At 33.1% G+C, this 18,229-nt stretch overlaps 3 protein-coding genes across 6 annotated transcripts; 1 reads left to right on the forward strand and 2 right to left on the reverse strand.

Moving 5' to 3' along the window:
- Positions 1–453: 453 nt before the first annotated feature.
- LOC107419960 (sterol carrier protein 2) lies at positions 454–2,337 on the reverse strand. The gene is made up of 4 exons (XM_016028803.4): positions 1,926–2,337; positions 1,737–1,797; positions 939–1,041; positions 454–826 (listed from the first exon to the last, which is right to left on the reverse strand). The coding sequence occupies exons 1-4, from the start codon at positions 2,049–2,051 to the stop codon at positions 739–741; spliced, it is 378 nt and encodes a 125-aa protein (XP_015884289.3). The 5' UTR covers positions 2,052–2,337; the 3' UTR covers positions 454–738.
- A 719-nt stretch (positions 2,338–3,056) lies between these two features.
- Positions 3,057–5,810, forward strand: LOC125422915 (thioredoxin-like 4, chloroplastic). 2 transcript variants are annotated; one of them, XM_048475516.2, is made up of 4 exons: positions 3,057–3,530; positions 4,449–4,992; positions 5,190–5,243; positions 5,499–5,810. In XM_048475516.2, the coding sequence occupies exons 2-4, from the start codon at positions 4,540–4,542 to the stop codon at positions 5,619–5,621; spliced, it is 630 nt and encodes a 209-aa protein (XP_048331473.1). In that variant the 5' UTR covers positions 3,057–3,530; positions 4,449–4,539; the 3' UTR covers positions 5,622–5,810. The 2 variants fall into 2 exon arrangements, with proteins under 2 accessions (XP_048331473.1, XP_048331474.1); XM_048475517.2 differs by lacking the exon at positions 3,057–3,530 and adding an exon at positions 3,537–3,859.
- Positions 5,811–6,986: 1,176 nt separating this feature from the next.
- On the reverse strand, positions 6,987–10,467 carry LOC107419950 (abscisic acid 8'-hydroxylase CYP707A1). 3 transcript variants are annotated; one of them, XM_060817211.1, is made up of 9 exons: positions 10,333–10,467; positions 9,651–9,972; positions 9,193–9,342; positions 8,836–9,084; positions 8,552–8,641; positions 8,377–8,455; positions 8,119–8,225; positions 7,816–7,934; positions 6,987–7,384 (listed from the first exon to the last, which is right to left on the reverse strand). In XM_060817211.1, exons 2-9 carry the CDS (start codon positions 9,924–9,926, stop codon positions 7,285–7,287), a joined length of 1,170 nt encoding a protein of 389 aa, XP_060673194.1. In that variant the 5' UTR covers positions 9,927–9,972; positions 10,333–10,467; the 3' UTR covers positions 6,987–7,284. The 3 variants fall into 3 exon arrangements, with proteins under 3 accessions (XP_060673194.1, XP_048331472.2, XP_024930223.3); XM_048475515.2 differs by having other exon boundaries at positions 10,142–10,449; XM_025074455.3 differs by lacking the exon at positions 6,987–7,384 and having other exon boundaries at positions 7,913–8,038; positions 10,142–10,462.
- Between the last annotated feature and the right edge of the window lie 7,762 nt (positions 10,468–18,229).

Genomic DNA, 18,229 nt, shown 5'->3' on the forward strand with positions numbered 1-18,229 from the left:
ATAATTTTAGGATAAACATAGATTGATTAAATTTTTTTAACAAAATATTGATATCCATTATTTGATAATTTTTAAATAGTTTATTTACTATGTATATAAAACAATATCAATTTAATACTATTAAAAATCAATTTAACACTATTAAAAATCTAATACATAATTTATTATCAAAATTTTAGTAATAAAAATTGATATTTTAGCATTGCTCTTAATTTTATTATCATTATTTATTTATTTATTTTTATCACATATCAGTTTACCTTCCTCTATTTTTTCCATTTTTCTTTTTAATATTTCTCCATATAGGCCCAATAGGACCAAATCGAAGGATTGAGAATTCCTATATGTCGGGCCCAGCCCAATTATAAGAAAATAATTTTCTTTCGGCTTCCAACGAAATGCTTTATCGCCCTCGATGGAAAAAGGATCAAAACAAAAGTGAAATGAAAACGATTAAATGCAACGGAGTCGAATAATCTATTAAAATACACAAATACCGTTCATACGCAATTTTGTCTACTTGCTAGCAGGATGGAAATGGAATTGATGATCGATAATATGCATGAAGACAATTACATATTTTAAGGAAAGCCAGATAATGGGAACAGGTATGGTAAACCATTTTCAACTTTCCCAGTAGAAATTAACGAAGAAGATAATTTTCAGTCCAAGTATATTTTTTAGAGAAACATCTAAAATCCTCTAAAAAGTAACTAAACCCCCCAAACTACCGTGTGCTCACAGCTTCGAAACTGGAGGCTTCGGGAAGATGTCAGGGGTAAATTTTTGTGCAGCACTCAGACTTCCCTTGATCTTCATTGCACCCCTGCATCCAAACCAAATTTACTCAATAATGGAAAACACAAATTGCATAAACACAAAGGGACAGTAGGATGGAAACACAATGTTTTTTTGGAACTTGGATTGGTTTGTCTAACCTCATGAAAGCAATCTGGGGATTCATCTTCCCCAAGGCAACCTTGACGAAATCATCATCTTTGAAGGAAAATGTGGCATCAGCCTTTCCTCCCTCATATGCTCCTGAATCCACAAAACCAAACTCTCAATCCTATTAAACCGAACAAATACAAGTTTTCATTCCACAATTTAAATTACAATCAGGAAAACTTGGACAAAACTTTTTTGGGAAACTAGTGGAACAACAATGCATAAACAATATTGGCCAAGCAATAAGCATTAGGAAGATCCTTAACATTGAAAGAGTCATCCAAGGGGAAAATTACTTGAACCAAAAAAAAAAAAAAAAAAAAAAAAAAAAAAAAAACATTTTTTAACGTGAATGGTTTTGTTTCTCCAGTGGAATATGCTTTTAGAAAATACAGTACTGTCGCAAGAAAGAGACTAGACACAGTTTAAGGTTCTGTTTGCAAGTCACACAAATCCCAAAAAACCCAAAATGTTACCTTCGGAAGAGCTAGCTAGCAGATATACCAGTAAAAAAAAAAAAGACAAATGAGTTTCAAGTTCTCAAAGCAAGCCATTGTCAGTAAATTATTTTTCATCAACAACACCTTCAACTCAAATACATTGTTTCAGCAACTTATCATACTCGTAAAAAGAGATTCCCTTATAAATAAAATTCCATACATTATACAGTGAAGCATTTCAGAATTCCAATATACATCCAAACTTGCCCTTTTAAATCTGATAGCCGAAAACAAAAACCATACACAAGAAAATCGAGAAAGAAAATAGAAATATATAGGACCCCTAACCTTTGAGGACCTCCCCTTTCTTAAGATCAACAGTATAAGTCACCTCATCGAATCCAAGTTTCTGCGGTTCCCGACCAAATAAACAAACCAATAAATAAAAACTAGACATTGGGGTTGGATCGAAACAAAGGACGCAGAGAGGAGTAAAAAATTAAAGAAAAAAAAATTAAATAAGAGTGAAGAGAGAACCTTGGGCGCGATTTTGATCTGATAGACAAGATTAATCTTCTTGCAGAGGTCTTTACCTTCATCGGTAGCGAGATGCTGCTTCATCAGCTCCAGCAATTGGTCCGACTTCAATTGGGCGCTACCCATTTGCTTGGTTGGTGGATTGTGGTCTTTTGCTATGATGCACCGGGATGCGTAGCAAGGAATACCATGCAATTCCAAAATGAAAGGATCGGTGGATAGGAGTCTAGTCTATACGGGGCTTTTCTTATTTATTAGGATTCATTAAATGGAGCAAGAGGTAGATACGAGATTGGAGTAGTTGTTTTCTATTAGATGAGACACGGCGCTGGCGACTTAACTCCTCTGGCACTTCACCTCCTCTGTATGGACAAAAAAGATCAGATACACGCATTCCAATATAATTTCTTTTTCTCTTCTTCTTTGAATTGGATCAGGCTGACGTAACCCCGAATGGCTTACTCCTACTCCATCGTCTATTGAATTCATTCTACTCGCTCTACTTTCACGTAGATGTTTGTTGCAACGACACGTCATCTTACGTGTTGCCCTCAAGATCGCGAGTTTGAATCACCTTCGCCTGAAATAAACCATGGTGTGCGTCTGGGTTGTTCGGGAAGTCATTCGGTTTCTCTATGATATTCATCGGCACTAGGATCCTGATCCCAATCCCAAATGTAATTTATGGGTAGGAGTTGGATTTATCCATCAACTGGCCCAGCCCACTTGCTTCTTCTTCTTCTTTCTTTCTTTTTTTTTGTTTTTTTTGGTTGAATTATTTCTGTGCTGTATCTACGCAGAGGATTGAGGCTGAGCCTTTTTATTTCTTTTTAGATTTTACATCTTTTTCTTTTTCTTTTAGATTTTAGATTTATCTACTAATTGGCCTAGCGCACTTGCTTAAGAATATAGATATAGCAAAGAAAATAATGTTCTTTACTTTCTTTCGGCCCCATAAACTTAATTTGCACTATGTTTACTTTCAATTTTAATGATTGGTGTATCGAATTGGAACTTTTTTTTTTTTTTTTTTTTGGTTGATAAAATATGGAATTGGAACTTGGATTTAGAGGAAGTAACGGTTTTTATCTCGTAATTATCCTTTTGACGCCCATGTCTGCTATCTAACATGAAAATTGTTTGGGTTTTCTTTTTTTTCTTTTTTTTTTAATAAAATAAGTTTTTCCTTTTTTCATAAAACAAACATATAGAAGTTTTATGATGCTTGAAAATCGTGAGACATATTTAAAACTATAATTTCATGCTATAAGCATGAGAGATTTACCACTGTATCAAACTCATTTGAAATATTTTTCTTTGCAGGAAAACATGCAACTTTTGGGCTGATAATTGAATCTGATTTGTGGGCTTCAGTTTTATTTTGTCTGTTCACCCATGAGCTGGAATCCAATTGAAGTCATACTGGGCCATTCTGGGCCAACAAACTTCTAAGCAGGGTCCAAATTAATCTTTAATGGGCTGGATAGGAGCATATATATAATATTTTATATACAGTGAAGCGATATGGCAGCACATCGTGTCCTGTTGTGATTCGCAGATATTTTGTGAATTCAGATACGGCAAACAACACGCTTAGAGCCGAAGGTAAGCGCCAACTTCCTCTTCGGTTCACGATTTCGTCGATCGCAACTGAGATTACCTTGTTGCTCTCCTTCAATTCCTCTTGTTTTTCTCCTCTTGCTTTGTGTGTGTTTGTATGTGTGTCACTATGATATGCTATATGAACTAGCTTCTGCTTGTTGCTTGATAAACGTGTCAAGCTGTTTCTATGTGATTCAGACTGGGAGTGAAGTGAATGTTTAGTTTTGATGTGGGTCGTCTGCTATGCAAACGTTAGTGTGTTTAGGCGGCATTCAATTATATTTCTGCATGAGCTCGTTAACTTTTGTGCTTTACGCTACTGAAAATGCAGGGTAAGGGGGTCGTTGATTTGTATCTCTAGATTTTTAATGGATTTCACTACGGTAGGTTAGAAATCTGATCGGCTAACATTTTGCGCTTATCTAATTAATTAGTTATTATAAAAAGTCAATTTTTTATTTATTTATTACAATTTGATATGCAATGGAAATTATGGAATTACCCCTAAACCATTTGCTTGTGACTTGTCTCCTATTGATCTTCAATTGATGTTCTGTCACTATGTTATCATTGGGTGCTGAATTCCCTCCACAACTTGAATTTGTATCTTTGGACTATTTGTAAGTAACTTCAATTGTATCCCCTCAAGAACTTCAACCGAAGTTACTTCAAATCCTTAGCAAACATGATAGATAATATAAATCGAAGTTACTAGTGCAAGCCTTGGATGCACATACTCCATGATCCATAACTATGCAAGATTAATTTGAAGTTTGGATTCTTTTTACAAATATAAATTCATACTCCATGATCCATAATTATGCAAGATTAATTGAAGTTTGGATTCTTTTTACAAATATAATTTTTTTCTAAATAGAAAGAGGCTTTAATGTTCCTACGTCAATGTTTTGGCATGAGCAGGTAGAAGGTATTAAAATAGGTAGGAAATTGTGTACAAAACACAGTAAAATCTGCATTATACAGACTGTTTCAGAAATTTGTGTTAGCTGTCATGCAAAGGCATAATGTTTATAGCAAGGCATCGATCAATTTTGGAACAAACTCGAACAGGCAGCTTTCTATAGTTTCTAGCTCCCTTCCAGAGAGATTTCGTTTGAGATTATGTCTTATGAAGGGCAGGATTTCTTCCAGCATCAAAACTACCCATTTGGAGTTAATAAAATTTAGCCACAAAAGATATGTAAGGGTCAAAGTGGCAGATGTGAATTCAGAAGAAGTGTCCGACGAAGATGATGATCTGTGTCCGGTTGAGTGCGTTAGAGAATTCAAGACTGATGATGAGTTCTTTAGAATTCTTAATAAGGCCAAAGAGACTGATTCTTTAGTGGTGGTAGATTTTTATCGCACTTCTTGCGGTAGTTGCAAGTACATAGAACAGGGGTTTGCGAAGTTATGCAGGGGATCTGGAGACCAAGAAGCTGCAGTAATCTTCTTAAAGCATAATGTGAGTGGTCTATAAGAGTTCAACTTGTCTGGTTTTGAATTAAATGTATAGACATTTAATTTATACCCTCTTCAACTAATGTTCAGTCAGAAGGACATGAAGGCTTGTCCTTTCCCTTTGTTGATTTTCAAATTTTGCATATTAAACTTTCCTTTATCAACAAGATATCAGATGTTAAGTTTCTAAATACACTGCAGGTGATTGATGAGTACGATGAGCAATCTGAGGTTGCCGAACGACTTCGAATTAAGGTAACATTTCTGGTATGAGCTATTTTTCGTTCTTATTTGCTAAATTGGATTTCTAGTATTAAGGATAAAGGATGTTAAGCGTGCATTCATGGAAGTTCTTTCGATAAGTTGAAAGATTTTCATTTACATTTGTGATCAACCTTAGCTGATACATGATTGAAACAAGAGCTTTTAAATCTATCTACTTGATTTGTTATGTTCTATATATCTTTGCATGGTTTATTAATTTTAGTATTATACAATGAACTTATGTAGACGGTCCCCCTTTTCCATTTCTATAAAAACGGGGTCCTATTGGAAGCCTTCCCAACCAGAGACAAAGAAAGGATTACTGAAGCCATTCGTAAATACACATCTCCTGCGTCTCAAGGTGTGTAAAGTGATGAGGTTCAGTTTTCAAGATTTCGATTCTGTAAAATAATTATAAGGCCCTGACAGAGTGGGCGATGTAATCTGAGTGCTTTAGATTGTGTCACTTTGGTTAATATAATACATAGGTTGTACATTATCCGACAAAAATTTGCGCGCATATTGAAACTTCCAAACTCTCTCTTCTTTTTGTGTTCATTTGCTGTGCAGCTGAGCTTCATGCTGTCTAGTCTTGCATGTAATATATGTTAAATGTCTAGGACATTTATTAATTTGATCAAATAGCTCGCTGTAAATACTGGACTACCTGGTCATAACTAAGTTCTGTCCAAATCAAGAATAGCTTTAATGTTCATGATTATGGTAAAAAATTAAGATGGAATGTAAAAACCTGGGATATCAAATCATTTCCTACTTATGTTTCCTGGAAAGTTTAGGCCTAACACTGGCAAAGTGTGACAGCCTACATGATTTTGGATAATTACACTTTAGCTCCCTTTTATTTCACCCTTGGATTTACTTGCTGATTGTAGAAGAGGTTGACGCATCTTGTGACGCAGGTGATTTCTTGAAAAGACCATTCGGATCAAATTTGTTAAAGCTAATTTCTTGAAAGGACCATTTGGATCAAATTTGTTACAGCTAAGAATGATTAGAAGCAATTATTTCTGTATGAACTGTAAAGCTGCCAAGAAAAGACAAAAACATTTCCATATGTCAAATTTCTTTTTTAGAGATGAAAATCAAATTTTGTCCACCAAGCGCCGAAAGCCGAATTAATTATACAACATCATCCAAGTCAGAATCAGATAGATCAACGGGTTGGATTGGGTGACTGCATGGTAAGGGATCCATAGGATACAAAATAGCAAGCTCTTATAGCAACATCCTGGTGGGGTCCATGAGTGGAAAACAAAAACGAGTATTATATTAAAATGATACCGTATCTCTTAGATGGTGCCTACTTGCCTGATATTATTAAAGAAAAATATAAATTAAATGAAAATTGATTTTTCAATCGGTTTAAGCTTTTGGTATTTGATTTTTTACTTGACTAATCACGGCAGCTACACGTGGCTCTCTCATAGCCTCTAAAAAACTCTAGTAAAGACACGTGATCAGAGCCACGTATTTGATTCTATAGGAAAACAAATAAGGAATTCTTCTAGATGTACAATTTCGAACGCTTAATTAGAAGAGACAGTTGGACGAAAATGGACAAAATGCCATTTTCATATGCCAATTTTATTTGATTCTGAATCCTGTCGTGAAAGTTAAATATTATATATAAGTTTGGATATACGTGGTTTTGAAATATTTTCAACGTCTTTAGAGTGCACTTGAAATTAATTGTACAACTGAAACAGACGAAGGTTAAGCCAAAAAAGGAAAAAGCTGATCAATGTCAAACTTCTTCTACTTGGAAGAAAGATTACAATAGCAAAATGAGAAAATTACTAAAAAAGCAGCCAAATAATTACCGCCATCCCCAATTTAATACTATTAGAATGGGATGGCATAGACATTGTAGAAGAATGGGAAAGAAAGTTGCTTAGCCAAAGGTAACTAAGAATGGGAAAACCAAAAAAAAGAGAGAGAGAGAGAGAGAGAAAAGGGTCAACGTTTGGAGGGGATAGCATTTCCCAAAACAGTAATGCCAATGCTTTTCCTACTAGCTTGAAGATTCTCTCCAAAATCTCGCTGGGAGTCCTTCCTGAGGCACTGGAAATGGGCCATATTGAATCCCACTTTCGGATCCCACTACTTCCCACCTGAAACAATAACACCAACGGAGTTCCGGTTGTTGTTAGCAATTAATTTACGTCACAAAAATTTTCATTTTCTTATTGAAGCTTTCTCTTTCTAAAATTTAATACGACAAAAATCATATTAATTTGATCTAATCAAGTTGATGTATTAAAAAAAAAAAAATCTTATTTTTGATAACGAAGTTGATGTAACTCTTTTTACGTCCGATTACCCCGGCCATGATTGATAAATTAAATAATTAATACGACAGCCACGCAATGATGTGACATATGAAGCTCATGCATAATAAAGTTTACAATGTATTGATGAGGTGTTGTAGTAATTAATATTTAATAAGATGGCAAGTTGTTTTAATTACAAGATTTTGTGTACATCATCATCATTATGAAAGATGCTGCATAAAAATACTGAACTTTTACCAAAAATACAGTACCTGAACTTGGTGACTAAATGGTGCACCATAGTCAGTATTTCCAGTTTGGCAAGTTCATTTCCAGGGCAGGCATGTACTCCACTGCCAAATGGCATAAACGTATTGGGTTTTGGTGGCACCTGAATAAACCATCATTTTGAGAAAATCTCGATCATATTCCTTTTCTTCAGAATCTTAACAAAGACCTTTTAGCTTTTTTTGAATTAAAAACTGGCAAGATAAACTGGAGAAAATAAATTGTTTAGAAACAGTTGCGTATTTAGCCACGACAGAATTTAAGATAGGTCATACATATATATTTACCTCGAATCTTGATGGGTCGAATTTCTGAGGATCGGTGAAAAATTCTGGATTGTGATGAATGTTCCGGAATAAAGGCATTACCTTCCAGCCTTTAGGAATCAGGTACCCTGTTACCAAAGTTTCAACATCAGTCAGTTTTTTTTTTTTTTTTTTTTAAAAAAAACCCATTTAAATTTTTATGGAAAAAAATAAAATTAAAAAAGAAAATAAAAAAACCAAGTACATCTTGATATTGGTAATCCAATATTTTTAACTTACCCTTGTATTCCACATCATCAACTGCCTCTCTAAAAGTGAAAGATATAATGCTCGCCATCCTCAAGCTTTCTAAAACAACCTGATTTAGTAAACAGTTTCATCTGGTTAATTTGACTCTGTTTTGTCAAATATGTATGAAAACAATACATATATAGCTTATTCATATAAATCACACCTTGTAAGATACTGGCATTTTTCTGGTCTGTGTCCAACTCAAAGGCAAGTTGTTTAAATCGTTAAATTTACCAATCTCCTTCTGCTCAGCCTGCAAATTTAACAGTATATATTGTCATTAAACTATAATATTCGGCTAACTACAAAATTTAAACAAAAAGACAAAAAATAAAAATAAAAAAAAATGGAGGGGTATTTGGTTCTAGAACGCGCGGATGATATACGGCCGACTATTCCAACCAGTAATTAGATTTGATCATGAGGTATATATGAATATGAATGTACCTTCACAGCCTCTAGAAGTTTCGGGTGGTCGTGAAGGTACTTGACAATCCAGGTCATGACACTGGCAGTAGTGTCTTGCGCAGCAAAAAGCACTCCGATAATGTTATCCGCCAATTGTTCATCAGTTAGGACTTGGCCTTTCTCGTCCTTGGAATTCAATAAGCAACCTAACAGATCCTTTTCAAGCAACCTCTTTTCCTTCCTCTCTGAAATTATCTCACTCAGAATCTTACTCAGCCTCTTTCTTGCCTATGCAGGTTTTAGTAATAATTAAAAGTTTTAGTGCAACAGAACAAACCGGCTTGGAATTTAGTTAATAATATATGTATACGATAATTATGTACCAAAATTAATTACCAAAAGTGCCTTTTTGTATGGAGTTCCCGGGATGTTTGTAGGGAAAGAATTGTAGCCTCTATCCACTATGCTATAGTTCTTCTTGAGCTCTTCTCTGTAACGCTCTTCCAAATGGCCGAAAATTGCTAGTATGCCCACTTCGAAAGAATACTGCGATGCCTCGATTATAAATGGACAAAGTCAGTCAGAAACAAGGACAAAGACCAATATACAAAGTCAGTCAGCTAGCCCATTTGTTTATATCGATCGGGGAATATAAAATTATGTGATGAACTTTTACTTTAAGAACAAAACAATAAAAAAGGCCAGGTCAGAGTCAGAGGAGTATTTTAGAGCGCAAAGCATCAAATATATATATATATATATATATATATAATATAAAACTAAAATCGGGGCAATCATTTGTGTTAGAAGATGAGGACTAATTGATGAAGCGCCTAATAGTTATATAAACGTACCCTTTTCATTTCATGAAAGGTGCTAATGATTTGGCCGCTGACCCAGGAGTCAGAAGCAGAGACGGCTATGGCTTGGATATCGGAAACGAGATTTCGAATGGCAACGAGGGAGAGAGAACCCTGAACAAGCTTCCTTAATCGGATATGATAATCACCCTGGTGGAAAAACAGTGCGGATGGTCCAATTAAACGTTCTTTGCTTTTTGGGTACGTGGGTTTGAATAAGTGAGCTTGGGTAACCAGCACGAACTTTGCTGCTTCTGGGCTAGCCAGCATAATACACTTGCAACCAAGAATATGGGTCTTGAAAATTTCTCCATACCTATAAACCAAATGATAATAAGAAAAAACAACTCCACCGTATTCAAATTCATGCACTAGCTAGTAGCTACCGAATAAGTAAATAAAAATAAATAATAATAAAAATAGAAAAACAGAAACACGTTTTGGATAATTAATTAAAATTAGAAAGAGGAGAGAGGTAGAGAGACCTTTTCTGCTTTGCAGCAAAAAAGGAGTTAGGGTCTTGAGAATAAAGCTTAAGAGTCTCGCCTATGTAAGGCCAACCCATGGAACCAGGAGGGAGCTTAAGTCGCTTATGGGGTTCTCTGTTGTTTCTTTTAATAAAAATATATGAAAGCAGAGCAAGGAGAAAGATGAAAACATAAAAAACAGTTGAAACCATTTTTTGTCAGAGTCTTCCTCGTGGATCGTGGTAGTGTTAAGTAGTTAGTATATAGATATACTTTGTGAGATGCCGAATTCGACTCATGAAAGCCATAGGGGGAGCACGCGTTTATATAGAGGTCGAAGGCAGCGTCTACAAGATTTCGACAGTAGGAGTAAACAGAGCCGTTAAGTCTTAATACACGGAGAAATTACATGGATATTATTATTATTGTTATTATTAGCCGAAACTAATAAAATTTCCGTTTTATTTCCCCCCTTTTTTTTTTTTTTTTTTTTTTTTTTTTTTTTTTTTTGGTCCTACTTCACTTCCATTATCTTTCTTTCACAACTTTTTTCCTACTTCCTCTCGCCGGGCTCTCATCATTACCTAAGTACGAAACCCAATACTTAGTAATGTTTGTGTTTCGGATTTTGGTTTTTTAATTTTTCTTTTTAATAAATCATTAGTTTGCACTAAATAAGATTTAAAAAAAAAAAATCCAATATTTCTTAATGAACCTGCACCATAGTCCAAAAGCTTTTTTTTATATGTTGCTAATTCTTTTGATTGTTGTTCTTTCAGTGGGTTCATAGATATTGTAATATGGCTGGTCATCGTGAGAGAGAAAAAAAGAAAAAAAAAAAAACTTTGCTTTGAATTGTTCCTCTCTATTCAATGAGATACTTAAATCGATGGTTTTTTTTTTTTTTCTCAGTTTGTCCTTTTTTATTTCTATTTCTTTTTTTTTTCTCTTGGTTAAATGAAAGAAGAATTTAGCAATATATAGTGAGGTACTTTAACATAGAAATTCAATAGGTTCTATGTTCAAAATTCAATAATTTCATCCAAAAAATTAACAATATATATAAGAATCTAAAAAAATCTAAAAAAAAAAAATCTATATGTGAAAGAAAATATTAAAAAATATATATACAAATGAAATAAAAACGTATTTTCTATCCGTTTGAACTTTTATAATAAATGATATTTCAACAATATATAAAAAAGATATCTAGTTACTCACATCATAGAGTCCAATTTTTCTGTATTCTGTGAATAATCAATAACTACGTGCCAAATTACATACCATCGAATGGCAGTTAGTTATTGGTATTTGGCAGTATACGATGAATCGCAGTTTCCAAGCTACATCCATTTTGAGTCCTCACTACATGAACTAAAATCAATGTCCCAAGTTTCTGAGTGATAGCATTTTGCGAATCATGCAATGCATTAGAAGTTTAGAACCAGAAAAATTAAAGAAGGATAAAAAAAAATAGAAGAAAAATATACTAGTGTGTAATTGGATCAGGATCGGAGAGGATCCTGATCTTTATAAATTACTGGCTATATATACCCCGGTTCATATCAACCATGCTTTACTTCATTTTTGTCGGGGCATACCGACTTAACTGAATAACGGATTGATTTAGTTTTTGCTGGTGGTGTTGATAAGTCTTAAAGGCAGTATGGAATAATCCACATGAAATAATATAGCCAATAACAATTTTTTTGTCTGTTTTTATATTCAGGATATTAATATACCCTTTTAAGAAAAAAATGTTGAATTGTCCAAAACCGTGTGTGTCATGCTTCTATATACTATTATTTCTTGATTTTACTAGAATTTAATCCGAAAGACACAAAATACGCTCAACTGCTTGTCACGGATTCGCTTAAGGCATGTGTCCAGAATGTTCAAATCAACCTGAAAATTTGGGTTGAAAAAAGATGAATATTTCTAGGATTTTGTAGGAAAACCGATACGGTAATCAACCTTTATCCGGTAGCGATCCAGAACAGGCAGCAAAAATGACACCACCTTCCTTTCCATTATTTTACTTCCGTGGAAACAACTAGTAATTTCCATGGACTTTTGTCCCTCCTATAACTCATCCACACAACAAAGTACAAATTTGTTAACTGTTTCACTAGTCACTACTAACAAACACGTTATATATATATATTTTTATTAGTTTCCTATGAGGGGTTTAGTTGGTTAGTATGTATCATGTCTTTCAAAAGATTTGCATCTAGACTTGGTAATAAGGAGCATGACTTTACCACAAAATGACAATAATATCTACAATCTATCTGACAACTTATTGCTAAATTAAAGTGTTTAAAACAAAATTCTAAAAATTATTAGATGAGATTGGTTCAGTTAGAAAAGTTATCACACCTATATATAAGAAATTGTGAGATCATATAGCCAAAATCGTAGCCTAGCTGTCAAAAATTATGCTTTTTTATTTTTATTTTTTCAGATTTGAATCTGTATTAAAACGGCGATACCGATAATTAAAAAAAAAAATTATGAAATCATGACTTCAAGATATAGAAAAATAAATGTTACACCACTATTCAATGAACAAATATTTTATAAGGTTGAAATATATAAAGTTGAATCTAGAAGCATTTGGATAATTTTTTAACTACAATATTTAATATTTGTGGAAGTTTATAAAGTTTATACGGACTTAAATCTGCAACCTCCAGTGGTTAATGTGAAATAATTAAGTTTCTAGTGGTTAATAGGAGTAGCTGATTCATTAATTATAATAATCCGTACCAAAAAAGAAAAAAAAGATTCATTAATTATAGTAGGGTGTATCCCTTACGTCAATATTTGGATGGTGGCCGCCACTTTCCGGATTTGCGCCCCACTGGGTGGTTGTGGTGCGGTTATTGACCATATCATGCCTCTTCTCTCACATTTTCCTTTGTCTTTTTCAAATCATTTTTTCCTTCCGTAATAATATTTTAATTAATTGTTTAATTGTTTACGGTTAACATTTCAATAAGCAAGGAATTTTTTTTTTATATACATAATAAAGAGGGATGTTTGGTTCATGTTTTTGCAAAGCATTAAAATCTTTTATTGCAATTTATTTTAATTTTTAAAGTTCATACTCTGTTGATTATTTTTTTTTTAATGTAGATGAATTCTTCATGATTCATCATATGTACAATTATATTCACCAAAAAAATCATATGTGCAATTATTGTAATAACTCAAAAATGCTCATTTTTATTGTGTGGAATTTGAAATATTTATGGCAGAAAAGAAATAAAGAAAAAGAATCTGGCGCAGATATATATGTACATATATGGATAAAGAAAAACAGAATACATTAGATAATTCTTCTTTTTTTAGTTAATTTTTTTTATCCATAAAATTCTCTTAATCAAACAATGGAAATTAAAATAATTTATATTATTTTTTCACGCCGCTAATAGACTTTTAAATTTAGTTTCACAATGGAATTTCTTATGGTATCTATTAGTACTGATATTACAATTCACAAGTCATTACTAGAATGTTAATTTTTTTTAATATAATATGACATAAAGTGGTTTGAAGTTTGATAAATTAACATTTTAGCTTTTCAATGTACTAGCAACGCTTTCAATTTCTTTTTTTTTTCTTTTTTTTCCTATAGTTTAAAATTTGTATCATTAGCTTTGTGATTCCTTAAATCATACTTATATTTGCATTTTTTTTTTTTTGCACCTTGATATTTAAAATTTAGTTTCTTTTTTTTTTTTTAATTTTGATTCGTAAATTATTTTTAATTTAAAATTTACCAATATATTTTAAAGTGTGATGCATTTGATGCAACGTATAAAAGTTTTATAAGATTGTTTAACTTTTTTAATTTTGTTGTTTTCATCTTGCAATGGATGCATTACATATCTCAAAAAATTATATCAAAAATAGTTTTCGAGGGTCAAAGTGTAATAGAAATTGAGAAATGACAAAAAAATATTGAAGGATCAAAGTGCGAATGTGCGCATAATTCACAAACTAACAGATGAATACCCCTTTAAATTTCATACATAAAAGGAAGTCAAGCTACCATTTGATAGCATAAATTTTTAACTAAAAAGATAATAAATTAATTAGCTCTTTTTTTTATTAGCTGAAATTAATTAGCTGGTTAATACAATATATGTACTCTATATATATATATATATATATGTATAAATATACTTTGCTTTTCAAAAGGCTGTGTAAAAAAAATGTCACCCGGCTACCAAAAAGAAAAACTGGCTATAAATGTTACATTAGTGATGGAGATTTATAACGCGGGTGAAAAACCTTTATATAGATGATTATATTATGATTATAGTTTTGTCTTGTAGTGAAGTTAAGTAGATAAGGGAAGGAGAAGCATGAAGTGAAAAATGGAGTGTGGTTTGAAGAGATGAGATGAGAATGAGAATGAGAATGAGAATGAGAATGAGATAGATATTCATATGAAAAGGAACGAAGTGAAGTGGGAATCTAAGTGGGGTCCCAAGAGAAGGTGCAGTGGCATCCAGCTCACCTGTGTCTGTGTATGAAAGAATTCTTAAGATCTCCGACCTTCCAGACTGAGATCGGGCCAGTCGGCTGGTCCTCGCTGATTCTCGTAGGGCCCATCATGTCGGCCCGTACGGATATAAAATTCGGGCGGACGCGGAAATCTCCGGAGACTGGTAAGTCTTTGGGACCTCATCTTTAGTTTCTGTGCAACTCCGTCTCCAATTTCACGCTGTTGTTGTTGAGAGGGCTCGTATGAGGATGAGGCTGTAAAATTCTTCATGTTTTGGAGGGTCTTCCAATATATTCTTGCCCCAGTAGAACGAAAGAATTAAAAAAAAATAAAAAAATTCAATTTCCAGTTTATAAAAAAAATAAAACAAATAATAATAATACCTCACCCTCACCAGGTGCCTGTCACCATCCAAGCTAGCTGGATTTGACACTTGTCGTCATCCCGGTGGTTCCTTTTCGAGAGCCTTCGGATACGAGATGGTGCCCTTCCACGGCTTGCCCTCACTGATTTGACATCTTGCACGTGTGTTGCGTGTGCCTGGTCTCATGCATTTCCAAAACAATACCCCATTTTACAATTTTCTTTTTCTTTTTAATTATTAATTTCGTCTGTTTCTTTCTAGCTAAAAATCTTCATAATATATGAATTTTTCTCTCATGTATTTATATATGGTTTTGATAATAGTAGCCCTATTATGTCTATGAGTTATAATAAATAAAAAAAAAATTCTTTATTATGTCTTTGCGTTTTTCTTGGTTAAAAAATATTTGATTCTTCAATGAGAATTATAGACTGATCATGTAACGTATCTTACAAAATTTTGACGCCCTGATGAGTTATTGTCTATTTTAATTCTCATTATATATGATCTTGTTAAGTGTGAAGGTTAAAAGAGTTTTTTACTTGATGTATTTTTTAATAGATAGTAATGTAAATGCATTATTAAACATATGAATAATTTTTTGTTCAATTTTAAAAAAGAATTCAATTTAAATTTATAAAGTATATTTCTCATCTAACGAGATTTAAATTCGAAAATGCGAGCTTGACTATCGGTAGCATTTGAAGAGTGCCTTAGATTTTGTTTTTTTTTTTTGGTTTTTGTTTTTGTTTTTGTTTTTTTTTTTTTTTTTTTTTTTTTGGGGGGGGAACATGGTCCTAAATGGTTGATAGGAAATAATTGCATCCATCCCAACCATTATAATTTTTAAAAGAAATAGTTCTGTCATCTTCTATCACATAGTCTACAATATAATTCACCTTAGCTATTATTTAAATCGATGTTATGTTTGAGAATTTTACCATAACAATATTCCTTGTTCGTTAGAGGAAAAAGACGCGAGGCAAGTACTTTAATTTCTGTCGGTGAAGCCTTAAAAAGAACTCAGCTAAAGATGATAGAGTTTTCACATATCCATTTTCTCGAAACTCAAAGAGGGATTTGAGCCGCAAGTCTGAACCAAGCTCCATTTAATATCTAGTGGTATCAATGCAAATTTAGACTATCCTGAGCTGTAATCCAAATTAAACACAATTATTTCCTCCTAAAAATTAATCATTCTTCTCTCAAATCTCAACTTTAGTTGTGACTATCCATTTTCATGGCCTAAAAAAGCAACTTTTATGCTTTTCGTTATATTATTATCTCTCCTAGTCTCTCTCTTAAAATTTGTTGACATTCCATTCGTGTTTTCATCTATTTATTATTTCACTTTAAAAAAAAAAAAAAAAAAGAGTGATGTGAAAGCCGTGGGGTTCCATGGCAGTACACTGAATACGATAACCAATGATACCTTGAACCAAATTGATAGACACATATATATATATGGTACATGGTATATATATGAAGGACTGGGTCAATCAAGATTCAAGGTTCGTCAACTTATTATCATTCGACACGATGAAGAGCAAGGACATTATGGAAGCCCCCTTTGTCATAAACACTTTGAATCACACAAATCATCAAGTACGTGTACGGTTTGCCTTTGAAAGAGACTTGATAATAAAATTGATGTCTGAATACATAGCGTTTCTCATTTTTATTACAAGGTTAGGCACCCCATGCAACAAACAATCATATATATAGATATAGAAACCATGAAAGAGACTCGAAACATTAAAAGTGCTTATGAATGAATATTCCACATTTTTTTGGAAACTCTCTTACTTCTCTCTGATCTGATCTCTTTTTCTTCTTCTTTTTTCTTTCGTCCTCAACATCGATCTGTTTCTCTCTCTCTCTCTCTATATATATATATATATATGCAGGTATTCCCTAACTACTAAGATTGATCCTCCATAAGCCATAATCCGCAATCCATAATAACCCATAATATTGAAATGACAAGTGAGTGAGGGCGAGAGAGTACTACCTAGCCTATTAGATTGCCTAGTATACATATGCCAGCTAGAATCTCTAACAAACATATATTCGTCTTCGTTTCTATCATTTTCTTCCACTTCATCACATGCTCAATAATATAGCTATACTCCAGGTTTTGCTAAAAACATAATAATGTTAGCGAAACATATCTATTTTGTTTACTCTTTTTGGGATATGGCAGTCGACCCTTCAACATCAAAATACAATCATCAATTGGAAGAATGTTTGTGTGTACTATTTGTACGATGCTCAATACGTGTCGTTTGATGGATTCTCCCTTTTAATTCATTGTTGGGTTGGTGCTGGATATGGATTCCGGTTTCGCAGTCTCCACATGAGTAGAAAATCTATACAAGATACTCCGAGTGTGAATTATTAGGGCCAGGTGTCCTCTGCTACAAGCTCATAATGTACTACCAGTCCACAATTCACCAACCATATACGTTTAATCAACTTTTATTTCATTTTTTTATTCTGGTTGCTCACTAAGTCAGCATATACGTAATGGAAACGTTTGAGTGCATACATTAATTTTCAAAGGCATTTCAACTTTACAAGTTTTTCCATTTGTGGTGTTTTCTAGCCGTGACTTGAAGTAAAGCACAACTTCTTTTTTTGGATATAAGAGACGAATTTATAATAAAGCCCATGTGGGGACATGGTTCATGGTATGTAGAATATTTGGTTCCAAATTTAATCTTTTTTCGACGGTGCTTTTATGCCAAGCGGCACGCACTCTCTCATGAAACAGGCATCTACAATCAGCTTACTATATCAAAAACAAATAAAATAGTTCATCACAAATTGTGATTTTTGTTGTACGTCCTGCTGTACGTATATATATATATATATATATATATAAGGTGAACATGAACATTAAACCCTGCATCCCTTTTTTTTTTTTTGTGTATTAATATTGATTTTTAAAAACTCTATATACATAATTAATTTAATATATAGTATATAAATGCGGATAAAAAAAAAGAAAAAAAAAAAAAAAAAAACAACTGTAAAGTTTGAAGAATAACAACAATATATTGGAAGCAGCTCCCATGCATCTATGTTCAGTTTAGCTCTCGAATAGGATCGATGATTGGAATTTTGAAACTTTGTGGAAGAACAACTTCCATGCCTTCTCCATTGATTTTTGTGGGGCTAGTTATACACTTCGCATTTGGAATAATTATATGTTTGACTTTTGTGT

This window comes from Ziziphus jujuba, chromosome 5 (assembly GCF_031755915.1).
Source record: "Ziziphus jujuba cultivar Dongzao chromosome 5, ASM3175591v1".
NCBI classification, from domain to species: domain Eukaryota; kingdom Viridiplantae; phylum Streptophyta; class Magnoliopsida; order Rosales; family Rhamnaceae; genus Ziziphus; species Ziziphus jujuba.

Bases quoted from the DNA above. Each gene is read 5' to 3' on its own strand.
- LOC107419960 (XM_016028803.4), bottom strand. From the start codon at position 2,051: ATGGGTAGCGCCCAATTGAAGTCGGACCAATTGCTGGAGCTGATGAAG. The intron at 1,798-1,925 runs GTTCTCTCTTCA...CGGGAACCGCAG, and splicing joins AGATCAAAATCGCGCCCAAG to AAACTTGGATTCGATGAGGT. The intron at 1,042-1,736 runs GTTAGGGGTCCT...TTGTGGATTCAG, and splicing joins GAAAGGGGAGGTCCTCAAAG to GAGCATATGAGGGAGGAAAG.
- LOC125422915 (XM_048475516.2), top strand. From the start codon at position 4,540: ATGCAAAGGCATAATGTTTATAGCAAGGCATCGATCAATTTTGGAACA. The intron at 4,993-5,189 runs GTGAGTGGTCTA...AATACACTGCAG, and splicing joins TAATCTTCTTAAAGCATAAT to GTGATTGATGAGTACGATGA. The intron at 5,244-5,498 runs GTAACATTTCTG...GAACTTATGTAG, and splicing joins CCGAACGACTTCGAATTAAG to ACGGTCCCCCTTTTCCATTT.
- LOC107419950 (XM_048475515.2), bottom strand. From the start codon at position 10,335: ATGGTTTCAACTGTTTTTTATGTTTTCATCTTTCTCCTTGCTCTGCTT. The intron at 9,973-10,141 runs GTCTCTCTACCT...TTTGGTTTATAG, and splicing joins TTTGCTGCAAAGCAGAAAAG to GTATGGAGAAATTTTCAAGA. The intron at 7,385-7,815 runs GTACTGTATTTT...TTATTGTTTCAG, and splicing joins CATTTAGTCACCAAGTTCAG to GTGGGAAGTAGTGGGATCCG.